General features: G+C 34.6%; 1 protein-coding gene across 2 annotated transcripts in view; it reads right to left on the reverse strand.

The window, feature by feature from the left end:
- The window catches only part of RNF168 (ring finger protein 168), a 29,844-nt gene that overhangs the window by 6,486 nt on the left and 5,025 nt on the right, over positions 1-18,333 (reverse strand). The window contains exons 2-6 of one of the 2 annotated variants that reach the window (XM_033131399.1): positions 15,812-15,888; positions 13,201-13,380; positions 10,987-11,105; positions 6,074-6,155; positions 2,966-3,866 (exon numbers count right to left, since the gene is read on the reverse strand). In XM_033131399.1, coding sequence (XP_032987290.1) covers positions 2,966-3,866; positions 6,074-6,155; positions 10,987-11,105; positions 13,201-13,380; positions 15,812-15,888 — 1,359 coding nt within the window. Of the gene's footprint in view, positions 1-2,876; positions 3,867-6,073; positions 6,156-10,986; positions 11,106-13,200; positions 13,381-15,811; positions 15,889-18,333 lie in introns of those variants that run through there. The other variant, XM_033131407.1, reaches the window with a different exon arrangement.

The raw sequence follows: 18,333 nt of genomic DNA on the forward strand, positions 1-18,333 counted from the left end.
CCATCTAGAGTGGTGCACATTGAGATGTATAAGCTTCCTTTATATTGCAATATTTTAAGAACATTTAAATTTTTTTGACTAGATGATATATTCAGTGACTGAAAATTCAAAAAGTACAAAAGAACATATAGTGAAAAGTCATTTCTTCCATTACATCTCACAGCCACCTACTTTGTCTCCTTGCTGACATTTATGGTTTCTCTTTCTATGTATTTGCATATTTTATGCAAATACATGTTTTCCTTTTTTGGACAAATAGTTGCACACTATATATGCTATTCTACATCTTGCATTTTTATTTAACTCTACATCTTATAGTTTTGTTCATCTGTGTAAAGTGGTGGGATTTTTTAAACTGCTTTATATAGTATTCCATTGTACATTCATTTATTGTCTATTAATGCGACATTGAAGTTTGTTTCTAAGTTTGTTATTACAAATGCCATACAAAAATGTTTTGTACATGTACAAAACATTCTACCCACATGTGAAGATAGTTTAAGAAATTACTAGAGATTTCTGGTAAATTCTAGTAATTCTAGCAATTCTCCAACTGTATCTCCAAAGGGATTTAAATTTTTCTGTTCATACCACGCAACATAAAAGAATGCTTCTGTCCTCACACTCTTGCCAAGATCAAAAAAAAAACCACCACACAGACATAACAAAACAAAAAAAGCACCTTTACCTTTATTAATCTGAAGGGTGGGAAAATGTATGAGCATTGATATAAGATGCTTAATGTCATTAAGCATCTTTTTACCTATTTAAGAGCCATTGGCACTTCCTTTCCTGGGAACTATGTTTCTTGGGAACATAAACTTTTCTAATTTTCCTGTTGGGTTGTTAGTCTTTTTCTTAATGGAATGGCAGACACTTTATATGAAGGAAATTAGCTCTTTGTGATGAAGTGCATCTATTTTTTCCCCAGTTTGGCATGTCTTCTAGTTTTCCTTTATAGATTTTGTTATGCAGAACTTTTTATTTTTATGTAGTTAATTTTTATTTTTTAAATTGTGGTAAAATACATAATAGTCCATTTTTATTTTTAATATTTTAATTTTCAGATTCTCAACCTCTGCAGTTTTAATACTCCCTGAGAAATTAAACACTCTTATACTTTCCACAAAAATGAGAGGAAAAACTAGCAATACGTTCTAATGACTGACACAAATCATTTATTAGTTTCTAACAAAAAAGCACACATGGTGGGGCTATCAGAAAGACTAATAGAGAAATTAAAATTTATCTTAAAACCAACTTTAGTCAGGAAGACTTCTTCACAGACAAGTAAGTGGTTAAACATATAAATCCTAACTACATCACACTATTTTCTCCCCCCCTTTTTGGTCATGGACTATTCCAGGAAGATTTAATTACATAACTTTTAATTTGAGAAGTTCCAACAATGTCTACCCTGAAATGTAAAGTGAAATTGCTCTCAGAAAAATATCGGTTTGATGAGAAGGTAGATTTTAGTCTATTTTACACAAATTTGGTTAGTTTCTGACTGTACTTCATTTCAGCTCAATCATTACTCAGAGGACACTTTATTCTGAGAAAGGGCAAACTAAATTTTAAATTAGCACTAGAGAATTCTACCCATAATTACCCATTCAATCAGTATTTAAATATTTGCCATCAAATATGCAAAAATTAACAGAATTTCAGTTATAAAATTTGGAGGGAAAAAAATCTCAGTATATAAAAATATTGACAAATTTAAGCTAGAATTAGCTCTAGGACATTTTATTGTATTTTTAGCTTACAAGGACGGTAACTAGACATCAGTAGAAATACTGCTAAAACTGTTTGCTCCAAGCTGATCATATTAATGAAACAAAGATTAATAGTCTCTAAGTTAAATTTCACAAAATGAAATCATTGCCTCTGATTGAACTTCCAGGGGTAATATAAGCAAAATCCAAGTATCATACTTTCTATTTCTGTCCATAAACACAAATAGAAGTCACCATCAATACAAATGATGATATAAGGAAATAAACACATGGTTATTTATGTCATAGGTTCCATAACATAGGATATCGTGATATAACTCCTATAGTAAATTCCCATTTTCTTTCTGGAATAGCAGATTAATAGAAATATGCTTTTCCAAAATTTCAGGTAATTTAGTAACTAATTTTGATTTTGACACCAGCTACTATGGTGTGAAAAGCTGTAAAACCCAAATACTTTGTGTCATTTAACACAAAAAGGAGGAGGGAGAATGCTCTGCCAAACTATACCTACTACTCTATCCTGGACCCTAACCACCCACTCAGTTCCAGTGCTTCTAAGTTATCAGTCTGCTCCGCTCAGCCTCATCCCAACTCAGAATTCCTTTTGCATCAAGAGTCTAGTTTCCTAACTAACCCTAATTTTCCAGAACGCTCTGATTTTTCAGATTTCATGCTGATCCCAACCTATTTTAAATAAAAGAAGATGCTATAATGCTTAAAATAATTTAAGAAATGGAAATTAGATTACTTTAGTGTTATGGAAGATGAATTTCAAGTACTCTACACGTACATGGCAAAGTAGCAAGAAAACTTAGATTTGAAACCTGGATTCCTTAACTACTTTGTGTAGTATAATTATAATCTTGCTTTGATTACTAGTCAGGACAAAAAGGTGAGCAAAGGCAATAAAACGCATTTTTTGGGGAAAGAGAATGGCATTTGAAGATTTCTTGGGAGTTGGCCCAGGCATTTTTATATCTATTATCTATTAATGATTGCCAGACTTAGCAGTTATTAATAAATGATCAGGACTCTTGCTTATCACTGACTTTGACAGAAACACAGTTGTATATTCATTCCTCCCTTGTACTCGCACAGTCCTTTAGTTAAGGACAATAAGTGTGTCCACAGAGCAGATTTACTAGATTATAAAACACTCCCTTTGCCTATGCATTACTTTGTATATCTCTGAAACATCTGAAAAATACTTTTCTGTGACTTACTAGGCTGTAGGGAATGAGCACTTTTAGATACGTTACAATTATCTCTAGTAGAATTTGGCATCTTTCTTCCATTAACTGAATGTTTCAACTGGCTCTTCTTAAAAGGTTGCCAATCTTCATTTTTTGAGCCTCTCTGACATTTTGAATGCTCAGTTTGTCCTTTTAAGTTTCTATCTTTGGAATTCTTCCTCTGTCCATTTAGCAATTTGTCTGGAGGTGAGGGCGTAGCACGTAACTGATACCCATTAGGGGATCCTTTTTGCCGGTCTGGCTTCATTTGTTCTTTATCCACCTCTTTTTGAAGCTGTAATGCTAATAACCTGTCCTGTTCTTCTTGTTTATGTCTCTCAAAAAGTAGATTTTCCAAATCTAACAGTTTTTGGGTAAAGTCAATTTCTGCTTCCTCTTCGTCGGAGGAAGCGTCAGGGAACATTTTCCTTCGTTTTGCAGAAAAGCATGGATCCCTGTCTTCTTCAAAAGATGATTCTTGGTTTTTTCTTTTGGAAATATCTTCTTTACTAATCAGTAGACGAGATTCTTCATTTTCTGTCTCAGCTGTGCTATTTCCAATTATCTGTGTCATATCTGATATAGTGCTCCCATTCTCTGTTTTGCCACAAGGCTTAACTGCAGCTTCTCTAGAGGAGGGAACTCTGGCTTTCGGTCCCTCATGGTTTATGACACATAACTCTTTATCGTGACTGCTTGGTCTCATTTTGACTTCTCCTTCAAGGTACCATTCTGTACCATTGGCACATAACGGAGGCATAGGTGATTCTATTGAAGACTTTGTACCTTGTTCTTGAATTTCTAGGCATATTTGAGGAGAAAGTGTTGGCATATCTTCCTCAATTTCTGTGTCTTGCCCAGTGGTGCTCTTTGTATCACTACTGTCAGTTTCCTGTAGAAAACAGAAAAAGACTGAGTGATCCAGGGGTACACATCCAGTCATAACATTCAACTCACTGATACCATAGCTGAGTTGTCACTATTAGGTAGTTATTAAATATTACTACTACTAATAAGGTATATGCTTAATAGTATTTCCATTTTATGTGCCCATTTAGATTAAGGCATTCCTTCATTTTCAATTCCAAGAAAACCTACAGATTAAAACCCACAAACCAGATTCTATATTATGGCCAAGAGCTGGCACGATGATTTGACCTCTTTCTCACCTTATAAACTTCACTAGCCCTGTGGTTTTAAATCCTTTTTTGTCCCACAAACTCGCCTCCTTTTGGCATTCTGGTGAAGCTTACAAACCTCGTCTGAGAATAATATTTTAAAATATAAATACACAGGATCACAATTTATATTGCAACACAATTACTAAAATGTTAAAAATTATGATATATTGTGTATCTATTATGATCTAATGGCATGTCTTATAACTTGTAATATTATACTAGAGATGAGTATTAAAGGATATTTCAAGAGATCTGCAACAAATGTAATGTGATTAAAAAAAATCCGCCTTTTTATTGATGACAAAGTCACAGGTACTATTACAAGTATAATGGTTTGTTGTCTACATTCATAATTAAAGAAAACACTAAAATGAGAGGTCAGACAAAAGTAAACTTTTTCTTCTATGTAAAGTCCTATGTACTCTCTGAATTCTAACCATAAACCTTGGGTTGAGACCCTTGCTTTAGCCGGGATAATTCTTCTCACTTATAGGTCTTAGGGAAGTCAAGACTTAGGATTCGTTTTGACCCTGGGAAAGCCTTAAGAAGAAAGTCTTCAATGAGAATTTGCCTCAGGACAAAAATTACTTCTTGCTGTTGGAGATATTAAGTCTGTTCTTTAAACTTCTTTGCTTTGCATTTATCATTCCTGATAGCATTTCTTATGAAGCAACGTGGTTTGGATTGGACAAATTCTAGGTAGCTGTGAATATGAACAACAGGGTAGGGAAAATATCCCAATCCTTCAATGCCTCTTTTATCAATCCTCAGTTCCAGTATGAACCAGACTATCTGGACTTGAATCCTGTCTCTATTGCCTCTACTTAAGGGATGTTGGGCAAGTCTCTTATCTCTGTGTGCCTCAATTTTCTCAACTGTAAAATGGACACAAGAAGGATACCTACATTATAGAGTTGGAGGTTGTGATGAAGATTTAAAGAAAATACATACATTATCTGGCACATACAAATGTCCATTAAATATTAAGTGCTATAAAAACCACCTAGCTGAATTTAAAAAAAATTAGGAACATGTGAGTAAATGGTTAACAAAACTTCTTCTATGTAGGAAATAGACCTTGGTGACAACTCACCTTTCCTAGTTCTGGTTACCTCGAAACCTGATAAAGATGGAATGTCACCTGTGTTAGTTACTAGGCCACATAGCTTATGGTAAAAAATGACCCTTATTGGTGAATTACTTCTGTACTAGGAGAACTAGGAGTGATCTATGAATACCTAGCAGGACATCAAAGCTTGGGACTTCTGTAAGTGACTTACAACTAACTCTTTTGACCGGGTATGTTTTTTACTAAGACCCCTAGAAGTTACATCCAGGGGGTTACAATAAATAATTCACTCATATGGGGCCTGGGGCTTCTGTGTGGTATCATTTCCAGGCCATCACTTAGGAGCTCTGCAGTGAGGACTCTTACTGAACGATATGCCTGATATTGCCCTATTGGCATGCTTTGTTTCCCATCCTATAATCTTTTAAATGAAGCTGGTACGAGGGGTAGCCTATTCAGTTTTGTGAATTTGATTATCTAGATCAGGGATCCATAAACTATGGCCCATGGACCAAATTCGGCCTGCTGTTTTTGTAAATAGTTTTACTGGAACAAAGACAAGCTCATTTGTTTACATATCTCAATGGATGCTTTCACATGACAACATTATAGCTGATTAGTTGTGACTGAGATCACATGAGCCTCAAAGCCTAAAATATTTACTGTCTGCCCCTTTAGGGAAAAAGTTTGCTGACTTCTAATCGAGATAAGCCTAAGATGACTATGACTAAGAAAGGGTGTCCCATTTACTATAGTGACTTAAAAAAAGAAGTTAGGAACCTACAAATATTAGCAACCTATACCATTAGTAAACATGCCAAATTAAGAACAGCTTTAGCATCCACATACCTTAGTCATGGAATGTGTCTTGCCTTCTTGTACAACTTCAGGCTGTGGTGCTGACCCAAATTGAGATTTAGGAGACAAATACCTTAAAAAAAAAAAAGTGTATCAAAATTTGAATGCTTTGAAAGACAAGTGGTATGTACCCAATATAATAAAGGCAGATTATTTATACCAAGCCTCATCTGGTTTGTTGTCCGGCTGATTTATCAGAAAGAGCATATTCTATCTCCTTGTCTTAAGTGTTTTGGTGTAACTCCAGAGCAAAACTTAAAAGGCCAAGTATTAATATTTTAGTGTAAAATAGCAGAAAAGGAAGTAAGATAAAAGTCAAATCTAAACATTCCTTAATTCTCAAAAAAATGAAAAAAGGTAGATAGCATCAAAACAACCAAGACTGTAGAGTCTTACCAAAAGTAGTAATGGAAATGACATTTTAAATCAGGAGAAAGGACACGTTAGCTTCTTTTTTTTTTTTTAATGCCAGAAATTCTACATTTTTTATCTCTACTATTGGAATAAAGTCCATGATTAGATTCTTTACTATTTTGGTATAGAGATTTTTGTTATATACACATTTTATATCAACTATCTGCTTAGAGACAGACATATCAGCGTAAGAGCATAATTTCTAAGCATCTATTTAACAGGCTGACACTGAAAATATAAAGTTTGTAATATAATGGAAAATGCTTTAAAAGAAATGAGGAGGAAAGGAAAGGTTATGAGATGGTAGGTGTATTTTAAAAATAGTGAAAAATCTAAACGCATCTATAAGTATGCTTAAAAATGGCAGAAATCTCCCAAAATGTTGGCTGTCTTTAAGTGGTGATAACTTTGGGTGATTTTCAAAGAGCAGCTAGCTTTTATTAAAAAATGAAAAAAATGTCTGAATGCAAGTAAAATGTAAAACCATGTTCCACTGTGCCCAAAGCACCAAGTCGTATATGGAACAATAAATTCTAGACAAAGATCTCATATAAAGAACAAATAGCCCTTATAGGTAACCTAGAGTATCTAACCCACATATTTAGTTACATCAGCCTAAATAGTCTGCAAATTTATGACAAGTATTTATGAAAATTTACATTTTCAGCTGATAAGAAAAAACAGGAGTCCAGGTTTAACCTCATTTGTTTCCCAAAGCTGATGAATCTCTTCTGCCAAAGTTACCCAGTATATTAGTACCAAGATAGAGTTATTACAGCATAATAGTTGTTTTGAAATCTATAAGCAGAGAACAAAACAAAATGTGATCAGATACTTACCCAACATAGTGAAGATTTATGAACTCTCCTGGATATTCTTTATTTATAATAACCAAGTAATATATAAATACATGCTCATTCTAAAAAACTAAACAGAAATGTAGGAAATATATGTCATCATCCCTTTCCATTCCTATTTACTTCCTCATATGTAACCAATTTAAAAAATATACATATGGTTTCTATATAGTATACACTCTCTTTTTTAAAGAAATCATATTTTTCTGGGATTTCCTTTTTTCACTTACATCTTAAATATCTTTCTAATAAAGTATATATTGGTCTACCTCATGAAAACAAATAGTTTACAAGAAAACAGTTACAAAATATATGGAAGAATCATAATACATCACGGTTACAGGGAGGGCATACTGACTAGGAGAGGGCACGAGTGAACTTTTTGGAAATATTCTATCTTAATCTGGGGGATGGTTTAGACAAATGTAAAAATGTAAAAAGTATATTTAAGATTAATGCACTTAAATATATGTATGTTATACTTTAAAAAAATAGCTTTAAAAATTTACATTATCACGAAAACCTTTATACTCACCACCTGGTTTAAAGGCGAAAAAACATCATTGATTTTAAAATCCTTTATGGGACCTCCTCTTTGTCCCCCACTTTAGAGATGATCACTATCCTGAGTTATTTCTCTCGTTTTTAAAAAGGTGAACCACACACCTATACCCCTAAACACCTTATCGCTTAGTACGGTATGGTTTTGAAACTTACGAATATGGAATCATACTACATGTATTCTTCCACAACTTGTTTTCTTCACCCAGCATTTTCCTGAATCATGCATGTTTTCCTTAGCTGGAATTCATTTTCACTACTTTTGGAATATGGGAGCTTCTGGTCCTTTACTGTTACAAATAGTATTGCTGGAAACATTCCTGTACTTGTCTTCTGGGGTTTCTTTAGTGTCTATACTCCAAAGTTAGAGTATCAAGTTTTACACTCTCCCCAAGCATGTTAAGTGCATCTTATCCTCTACAAAACTTGATATTGCCAGAAAGTTAAATTTTTCCAATAGGGTGAATATGAAATGTTAACTTCACTGTCATTTTTTTGTTTTCATTGAGGTATAATTGACATACAACATTGTATTTGTTTCAGATGTACAACATGATTCAATCAATATTTGTATATAATCAAAAATGACTTCACTGTAATTTTAATTTCCATAAAATTAAATAAAAATCACAGTGCCTTTTACAACTTAGTCTCTGAAGTGTACAATGTCCCTTCTGGTAATTCTGTTTGTATATTTAAGTCCAGTCCACATTCAATGGGAGGGAAATTAGGCTTTATCTTTTGAAAGGAGGAACATCCAAGAATTTGTGGACATATTTTAAAAACAGCATAGTGGCTCCATAAACTGTGGTGTTTCTAAGCTAGCTATTATCATTTTGTCTCAATCATTTTGTCTGTCTACCCATGTGTAAATACCATATACGTTTACTCACTATAAATTTGAAGCCATAAAAAAGAATGAAACCTTGCCATTTGCAACAACATGGATGGACCTTGAGGGCATAATGCTAAATGAAGTAAGTCACAGAAAGACAAATACCATATGATCTCTCTCACATGTGGAATCTGGTTTAAAAAAAAAAAAAAAAGCTCATACTCATAGATATAGAGAACAGATTGGTAGTTGCCAGAGGTGGCGGTGGGGAGATATATGAGAGCAATGGGTGAACTGTTTTGTTTTGTTTTTTCAGTGTAAGTAAATTTTAAGAAAAGATTGTTTAACCACTGAGTTACTTGTAGTTTTTCTTAATTTTCAAATACTTTCGTCATCTCTTTTGTTAATCATTTTGAGGTGAAATTCGTATAACATAAAATGAACTATTTTAAAGTGCACAACTTAGTGGCATTTAGTACATTCATAAAGTTGTGCAACCATGACTTCTAGTTCCAAAACATTTTCATCATCCCCAAAGGAGACAATGTATATATTAAGCAGTTACTCCCCATCACCACCTCTCCCCAGCCACTGGCAACTACTAATCTGCTTTCTGTCTCTACGGATTTACCTATTCTAGCTATTTCATATAAATGAAATCATATACATAACCCGTTATGTCTGGCTTCTTTAACTTAGCATGTTTCTGAGGTTCATCCATATTACAGCATGTATTAGCATGCCATTCCTTTTTAGGACTGAATAATATTCCAATGTATGGATATACAATTTGTTTATCCATTCATCCCTCAGTGAACATTTGGGCTGTTTCTACCTTTTGGCTATTTGACATGCTGACACAAACATTTGTGTACAAGTATTTATTTGAGTACCTGTTTCAATTCTTTTGGGTATATACCTAGGAGTGGAATTGCTGGGTCTTATGGTAATTCTGTTTTCTGAGTAACTGCCAAACTGTTTTCTACAGTGGCCACACAATTTTACATTTCCACCAGCAATGCACAAGATTCCAATTTTTCCACATCCTTATCAATATTTGTTATTTTTCCCTTTTTTTGGATTATAGACATTCTAGTGGGTATGAAGTGGTATCTTGTTGTCGTTTTTACATTTCCCTAAAGATTAATGATGCTGAGCATCTTTTCATGTGCTTATTGGCCATTTGTACATCTTTGGAGAAATGTCTATTCAAGTCCTTTGTCCATTTTAAAGTTGGATTGTTTGTCTTTTGTTGTTGAGGTATATAAGAATTCTTTATATATTCTAGAGATTATACCTTATATTTTTTAACTTTGTTTTCATTTTAAACCACTAGCTTCTCAGTTTCTTCAATTTCTGCTTTTAAATTCATCAGTTTATGAAAATTCAGTTTATTAAATTAGGTCCATTGTATTTCTAGTAATTTTTTATTTTCATATTTTTCAAAATATATATTTAGATACATGAAGATTCATGACAGTTATATTCCTTTAAGTAGAATATTGTGCTATTATTCAATATTTCTGCTTTTTACCTTTTAATGGTTTTTCTCTTGATTTCTACTTTGCATAAAAATCAGCATTAACAATATTGGGACTGCCATATCAATTTTTTTCTTTAATAGCAACCACTTCATTTAACTCTACCCACCCCGAAACTAGGTCTCCCCATCCCAAATTTCCAGCACCCCAAATCCAAAATTTCTATAAATTCTGGAAGGAAGCAAATTACTTGCATATATTTACCCAGTTGAACCAAAAGCCCTTGAATGTGGGAAAGCTAAATCATTACTTCACTATTGACTACCTGACTCACGCTTTTTGTAGAGAAAAAATGTAATGCACAAACTGGGAAAAGGAGAATGGGTGAATGACCCCGATGCCAAATTGTAAGCTCCTTCTATGAGGAAGATGTTATGTGGCACCAGCTTTTCTCAACTGAATCTAAACCAAGAGAAAAAGAAACCCAACTTGTTAATTTTGAGAAAATGGGAACAACATGGAAGTCCTGAACAATCAAGACACAAAAGGACTTCACATCTCAATGTGTGCTAGCCAGGAATCTAAGCTATGTGAGTAGCTCTCTTACTTTCAGTTTACATCAATCTCAAACCATCCGAGGATTTTCATGCAGAGTCCATGAACCAAATTTTGACTGTCAGTAGACTATATGAACAAAAAATACTGGCATACCATAGGTGATCAATAAATAATTGATAAATAGTCATGTTCACTTACTTCTGAATATCTCCAGTACTTATTTGTTTGTTACTTTTCTTTTGCGACTTGGTTGAGACTGGATCAGATTTTCTGGACTTCACAGGAGAAGCCAAGACACTTCCCTCACAGAAATTGTTCTTTAACAACAAAAAGCACAACAGACATTATTAAAAATAATTTTATAAAGTGAGCTATTAATTTGACTAATACAGAATTTTTCAGGAATTACGCTCACATTTAAATTCTATACACTTTGAATAATATTGACCATGTAAAAATTAATATAAACAAGTTTAAGTCCTTCCAAGTTGATCTAAATTAATTGCATTTCAACTCTATAGAGAGCACAAAAGGCATGATAATATTAATCTTATTAGCTGATAATTTCTGTTAATTTTTCTAATGAATAGTTTCATATAACTACCTTAATCTATAGGGGAAAGTTCAAAGAGCTGTAGATATACCTGCAATAAAAGTTAGTTTTATATAAAAGTAGTTTAATTTGGGGATTTCAGGGCATACCAATACCATGAATATTTATTTGCTGTACAGTCTCATAAGTTTCTTACTATTGGAAAAATGAATATAAATGGTGGTGGTAGACATTTGGCCTTGGACCACCAAACTTTCGTAAGTAAACCAAAACTTACTCTAAAATATCAATAGATCTACTTTTATAATCCCATGTGAAGACAAGAAAGATTAGAATAGACTCTTAGAAGACAGGTAAAGGTTTTCCTCTTTGATATATTTTCTTTCTTATTCCATTTGTTATTACTCTATTGGTCAATGTCTTTAATTTCCTACTGTGTACCTTTATAAAGCTATTCTACTTTAAAAAAAGAATATATAAATAAGGGTATACAACTTAAAACTTGGTATAGAATTATGAATGGTAGGCCTCTCAAAAATTAAAAAAAAAAAATCCCAATTCTGGACATACTTCATTTTAGCCAAGTATATTTTAAGATATTTGTTGTTTGAAAGCAGAGGCTCTAGAACCTGAATGCACATCAGACTTCCCTAGAGGGGAAGTCTGGGAATGGCATGCCCTAAATCCCATCCCCAGAGATTCTGATTCAGTAGATTTAGAACAGGTATGGGAGTTTGTATTTTAAAAGAATCCCAGGTGATTCTGCCAGGTTCTTTCAAATCACTGAGTCCCAGTGTATTCTTTGGTCTTAAAGTATGTGTTTTTATCATCCATTCTCTTCCTCATTTTCCTCTAGATAATAATTTAACTAAAGTAAGATAATAAAATCCAGGTTTAATATGTTAAAATTAAATGTGCTTCACTTCCTAAAAATGATTTCCATCCATACAATGGAATATTATGTCACTCTTAAAAAGAATTAGACTACATGTAGCAATACAAAAAAAATCTCTTAAGACATATCAAGTGAAAAAAGACAAGGAAAAAAGTGTGATTGATAAATCCTTTTTAGGTGAATTAAGAAAAATATTAATAGTTATAAGAAACTGTTAATAATGCTAACCTCTGGGGAAAGAAACTGATATAATGGAACAGAATGGGAGTGAAAAGGTGAGAGGGGGAAGGAAACTTTCATTTTTTACTGAATAGCTTTCCTACATAATTTGAATTTACTAACAACATATAAAAAAAGTTTTTTTAAATTATACTTGGGGACAGGTCCGGTGGCTCAGGTGGTTGAAGCGCCATGCTCCTAACGCCGAGGCACCTGTTCCCACATGGGCCAGTGAGCAGCTAAGATTGTGAACAACAGCTCTCCCTGAAGCTGGGCTGCCATGAGCAGCCGAAGGTTGGCGTGAGCTGCTGTGGGCTGCTGTGTGCTGCCGTGGGCTACCGTGTGCCACCATAAGCAGCCAGTGGCTGGCATGAGTGGCCGGCAACCGGCGAGAGCTGCTGTGAGCGGCCAATCGATGACTGGCAATCGACTGCCTCAGCCGGGGGAGCGCAAGGCTCATAATTCCAGCATGGGCCAGGGAGCTGTGTCCTACACAACTAGACTTAGAAACAGTGGCTTGAACTGGAGTGTGGAGGGGGAGAGGCAGAAAAAAGGGGAAAAATTATACTTGGATTACAGCAAATATGTAACAATATGCAAAAACTGGAAAAATATGTAAAAAAAGTTTTAAGTAAAATAAATATGTCAGAAATAACTTCTAGTTATGGTGAACACCTTCAAATCTGAAAACCAGAGGCAAAGCAATAGGAATATTAATACTTCAAAGTTCTCTCCTAAAACTTACAATATTAAAGCTTAGCCTTCTTGCCAATTCTTCATCACTTCTCAGCTGTTCTTCCATCTCTCTTCTCCTTTTCTCGGCTTGTCTTTTTTCCTCTTCCTCCTCCTCTGCCAATAATTTATGTATGTATTCTTCACTGGCTCTGTTTTCCTCTTCCTCATTGGCTCGCCGCTCTGCCTCCACCTTAAAAATGATTAACAGAGAACAATCCTTCATTGAACTTTTAAGTATACTTGCAATATTTCCTAATAAGAACAGTAAAATTTTTAAAAAGACAAATAAATTGGCAGGAATTAAAATACCTCAAATGAAGTATAAATGTGGAGAGGAAAATTTCTACAGAATAGTTCAAGTAGTCTCTTTCAGGAAGCCTTCCGTAGTCGGCCCGATCAAACCTTAATCAAACCCTCATCTCTTCTCACCTCAGTCCTTATCACAGTTTCTACTAAATTGTCACACATTTGTGGACGTGTTTCTAGGTAATCCTTTTCCTCAGTTAACAGAATGCCGACTAACATATGCTGACTAAATTAGGCTTAGGTTCCTGAACCAAACCCTAGCAAAGGGAATATAATGGTAAAAACTGACTAAGGATCTATCCCTGAAATTGGGATGAATCCCCAAACAGTGAGCAGGAATGGAGTGGTTGTGAAGAAACAACCACAATGGTTATTATATGATTTACAAATGAGGAAACAGACATAGAAAAGCAAATAACTTTTTTAGATCAGTAAGTGGGAGAATGGCGATTCAAACTCAGATTCTAGGATCTAAAGCCAAACTTATAATCATTTAAATATACTTCTTGAAAAAAAATGAACCACTTGAGAATTCCAAAGGATTTGACTCAAGAATAAATCTTTGATCCAATCCCATGAGAAAACTGAGATTTAGAACTGTGCAGCCATCTTGCTACTAGCCTGAAGAAAAAGCCTGCTGATAGAAATTAGCAAAGATCTAAAGTAACATAATATTGTATGTTAGCTATATTTTAATATAATTTTTTTTTAAAAAAAAGACATTAGCAAAGATCTGGAGCTAGAGTTCTGGATGAAACTAAACCTGAAAGACTAATTACAAATAATTACAATTTTCTTGTTGTTTAAGGTAGTTGAAGTTGGGTTTCCTTTTATGTGTAGTCAAAGCATCCTGATAGAGCTTGTTCTCACTACATTATTGTGAGGATTAAACTCCTTTAAAACCCTTACTTAAGACCACTGCTTAGACAACTATCATAATTATTTACTATTTTTAGTTCTTCTAGATTTGCATGGTCCATACAGTAGCTACTAGCTACATGAGGCTATTGAGCACTTGAAATGAGCCCAGACAAAAGCAATGTGTATTAAAAGTACAAAAGATTCTGAAGACTAAGTAAGCAAAAATTATGTAAAATCTCATGATTCATTTTTATATAATTTTATATAATTTGTGCCTAATCATGATATATAATTATAATTTTATATAATACTTTCTATATTGATAACAAAATATTTTAGATATAATGGGTTAAATAAAATATTAATTAATTTCATTTGTATTTAAAAAGAAAAATTTTTTTTAATGTGGCTACCAGAAAAACTTTGTATGTAGGCTCACATTGCGTTTCTATTTGACAATGTTGCTCTACACCAGGGGTGTCCAAACTTTTTTCAACGTTTTTTACCAAGCGCCATATGTGGTAAAATACACAAACAGCTGGGCCACTCACTCGAGGTGAAGTACGTATTGCCTCACCTGGTTTATTTAAGTAAACTAAATATATTTTTGGAATTTGCTGCGGGCCAATTAAAAATGGATCGCAGGCCACAGTTTGGACACCCCTGCTCTACACTAAGCATAAGGTGATAATATGGCTCTCCTAGTACTAGTGAAATTCAAAGGCTTCAATGTAAGCACTACGCCCTCTTTTCTCATCTAGTAATTCACAATTAGCCTTATTTTTCTATTCTCATCTAAACTCATTGTTGTGTCCCCCAAAATTCATATATTGACTTCCTCCCCATTGTGATATTTGGAGGTGGGGCCTTTAGGAAATAATTGGGTCATGTCCTCATGAAAGGGATTAATAGCTGTACAGAATCAGTCACAAGAGAGGATCTCTCTCTCTCTCCCCCGCCCCAACCCCATGTGAGGCTTTAGGGAGAAGGCATCTGTCTACAAGCCAGGAAGCAGGCCCGCACCCAACATCCGATGTGCCAATACCTTGGATGTTGGACTTCCCAGCCTCCAGAACTGTGAGAAATAAACGTTTGTTGTTCAAGCCCCCAAGTCCATGGTATTTTTGTTATAACAGCCTTAACAAACTAAAACACCCACAATCTACCACAATTTTTCCATCCTTTAAACTCAAAGCTTCGGGAAAATGAACACAATCCCTTTCATACTTAAATACTTAGGGATAACTATCCCATAAGAAGAGCACTAATTATGTATAAATTAAAGCTAGTTTGTAACGATTTTGAATACACGTAAAAAACAGAGCCTTTATAAAGTACATTAAAATTACTCACATTTCAATATATATTTATATAAGCAGAAAAAACTATACGTAAAATCTAAAACTGAAAACACAGCAGAGAATTTTTCCAAAAAGGAATTATTTAGTTCCTACCTTGCTTATCTCCTCTTCATATTCTCTTCTCAATTCCCCAGGTTTACTTAACAGACGAACTGGCTGATAGCAATCAACTGTTTCAGATCAAGAAAAACAAAAAGAAATACAATAGGCAACACAGAATTTTATGGCTCGCTTTGGTCTTCCATTAAAACTATTAATATAAAATGTAAACTGACAATTATTAACAGCTACAGCGGTATCTTCTTTATGGAATTTCATTTTAAAAGAAAAGCCAGAGGTTTTCTGGTTCAAAATGACACTAGTATGTATTACTTAACTCTTTCTCTAAAATCCATAAAATAACAGTAATTTTTTAAAAAAGTAATCCTATAACAGCAAAGAGATTAGGGGAAGGGACAATCAGTAAACAAGAAACTTGAACAAATTTCTAGAAAATGGGAAGCCAACGTCAGAGAGGTGAATGGTGTAGCAGAATGAAGGGAAAAAGTAGCCCTTGGAAAGGAAGGCTGTGGCGGAAGTGGGAGGCGATCTGCCCCATATCTCCGAAGAGTGGCTCAGGCTCAGAAACACAAGCCACAACACAGTCCAGAGTAAACAAGTGTGGGCCTGAGAACTCAAAGTTATAAACTGGTAAATTAGAATACTTGGCTGGTAGGCGTTTCTTCCTGGAAATGTAAGTGTACATAGGCACATTCAAAGGTTATTTTCTAAGGAAACTGTATTGTCTGAAGAGACCCAGTGCATCTAAGAGGAAGTGACCCAGAGCAAAGCACCCTGAAATCTGGCTGTGAGGGATGGCAAAGCATAATGGCCAGTTTAACCTCAAACAATGTCTGCCAGTCACTAACACCCAGCCATATAAGGAACTCATACACCTCAACAACAAAACAACCCAATTGAAAAATGGGCAGAGGACCTGAAGAGACACTTCTCCAAAGAGAACATACAGATGGCCAATAGACATATGAAAAAATGCTCAACATCACTAATCATCAGAGAAATGCAAATAAAAACCACAATGAGATATCACCTCACCCCAGTTAGAATGGCTATCATCAACAAGACAAATAGTAACAAGTGTTGGAGAGGCTGTGGAGAAAAAGGAACCTTCATACACTGTTGGTGGGAATGCAGACTGGTGCAGCTGCTATGAAAGGCAGTGTGGAGGTTCCTCAAAAAATTACCAATAGAATCACCATATGACCCAGCAATCCCTCTCCTGGGTCTACCCAAAAAATCTGAAAACACTTATCCATAAAGACATATGTGCTCCAATGTTCATTGCAGCTTTATTTACAGTTGCCAAGACATGGAAACAACCAAAATGTCCTTCGATAGATAATTACATAAAGAAGTCAGGGTATATATACACAATGTAATACTACTCTGGCATAAGAAAAGATGAAATAGTGTCATTTGCGACAACATGGATGGATCTTGAGATTATTATGCTAAGCAAAATAAGTCAGACAAAAAAGTTTTAGAACCATATGATTTCACTGATATGTGGAATATAAAACTGAAAGCAACAAAGGAACAAGACAAACAAACAAAACTCACAGACACAGACAATAGTTACCAGAGGGTAAGAGGGAAGAAGGGTGGTAGGTGAGGGTAAACGGGATCAAATATATGGTGATGGAAGAAGAAATGACTCTGGGTGGTGAATACATAATGCAGTATATAGATGATGTATTACAGAATTGTACACTTGAAACCTATGTAACTTGACTAACCATTGTCACCACAATAAACTTTATTAAAAAAACAAAAAGTGGACCCATGCAGTTCAAACCCATGTTGTTCAAGGATCAACTGTACATTGCTGCTGGGATTAGAAAATAATACAACCACTTTGGAAAATGATCTGGTAGCTGCTTCTATAACCAAATATACACCTATGACTGAGCATTCCCCTCATTATTTACCCAATTAAAAATGAAAACATATGACCACAAAAAAACTTGTACAAGAATCTTAGCAGCAACTTTATACATAATAACCAAAAGCTGGAAGCCGACATCAACTAGAACAGCCAACAAAGTATAATATAGTGAACCAGTAGAATGATAGTTAAAAAGAAATAAACTAACAATACCCACAACACAAGGATCAATCTTGAACTTTATACTTAGTACAAGAACCTTGCACAAAATACTACACACTGGATGATTACTGTTATGGGTTAAATGTGGAAGCCTAACCCTAAGAATGTGATCTTATTTGGAAGCAGGGTTGTGGTAGACATAATTACGTTGGGTTCATACCAGAGTAGGGTGGGCCCTTAAACCAATATCACTAGTATCCTTATAAAACAGGAAAGAGACACAGAGAAAAGATGGCCATGTAAAGACTGAGCCACACAGGGAGAAGGCCATGTGACTAAGGAGGCAGACACTGGAGTTATGAGCTGCAAGCCAAGAACACTACAGCCTGTCAGCAACACCCAGAAGCTAAGAGAAAGGCATGGAACAGATCCTCCCCTGGAGCCTTCAAGAGAACATGTCCCTGCTGACACCTTGATTTGGGGCTTGTAGACTTCAGAATTTTGAGAA

The sequence above is a fragment of the Rhinolophus ferrumequinum genome, chromosome 2 (genome assembly GCF_004115265.2).
Source record: "Rhinolophus ferrumequinum isolate MPI-CBG mRhiFer1 chromosome 2, mRhiFer1_v1.p, whole genome shotgun sequence".
In the NCBI taxonomy this organism is placed as follows: domain Eukaryota; kingdom Metazoa; phylum Chordata; class Mammalia; order Chiroptera; family Rhinolophidae; genus Rhinolophus; species Rhinolophus ferrumequinum.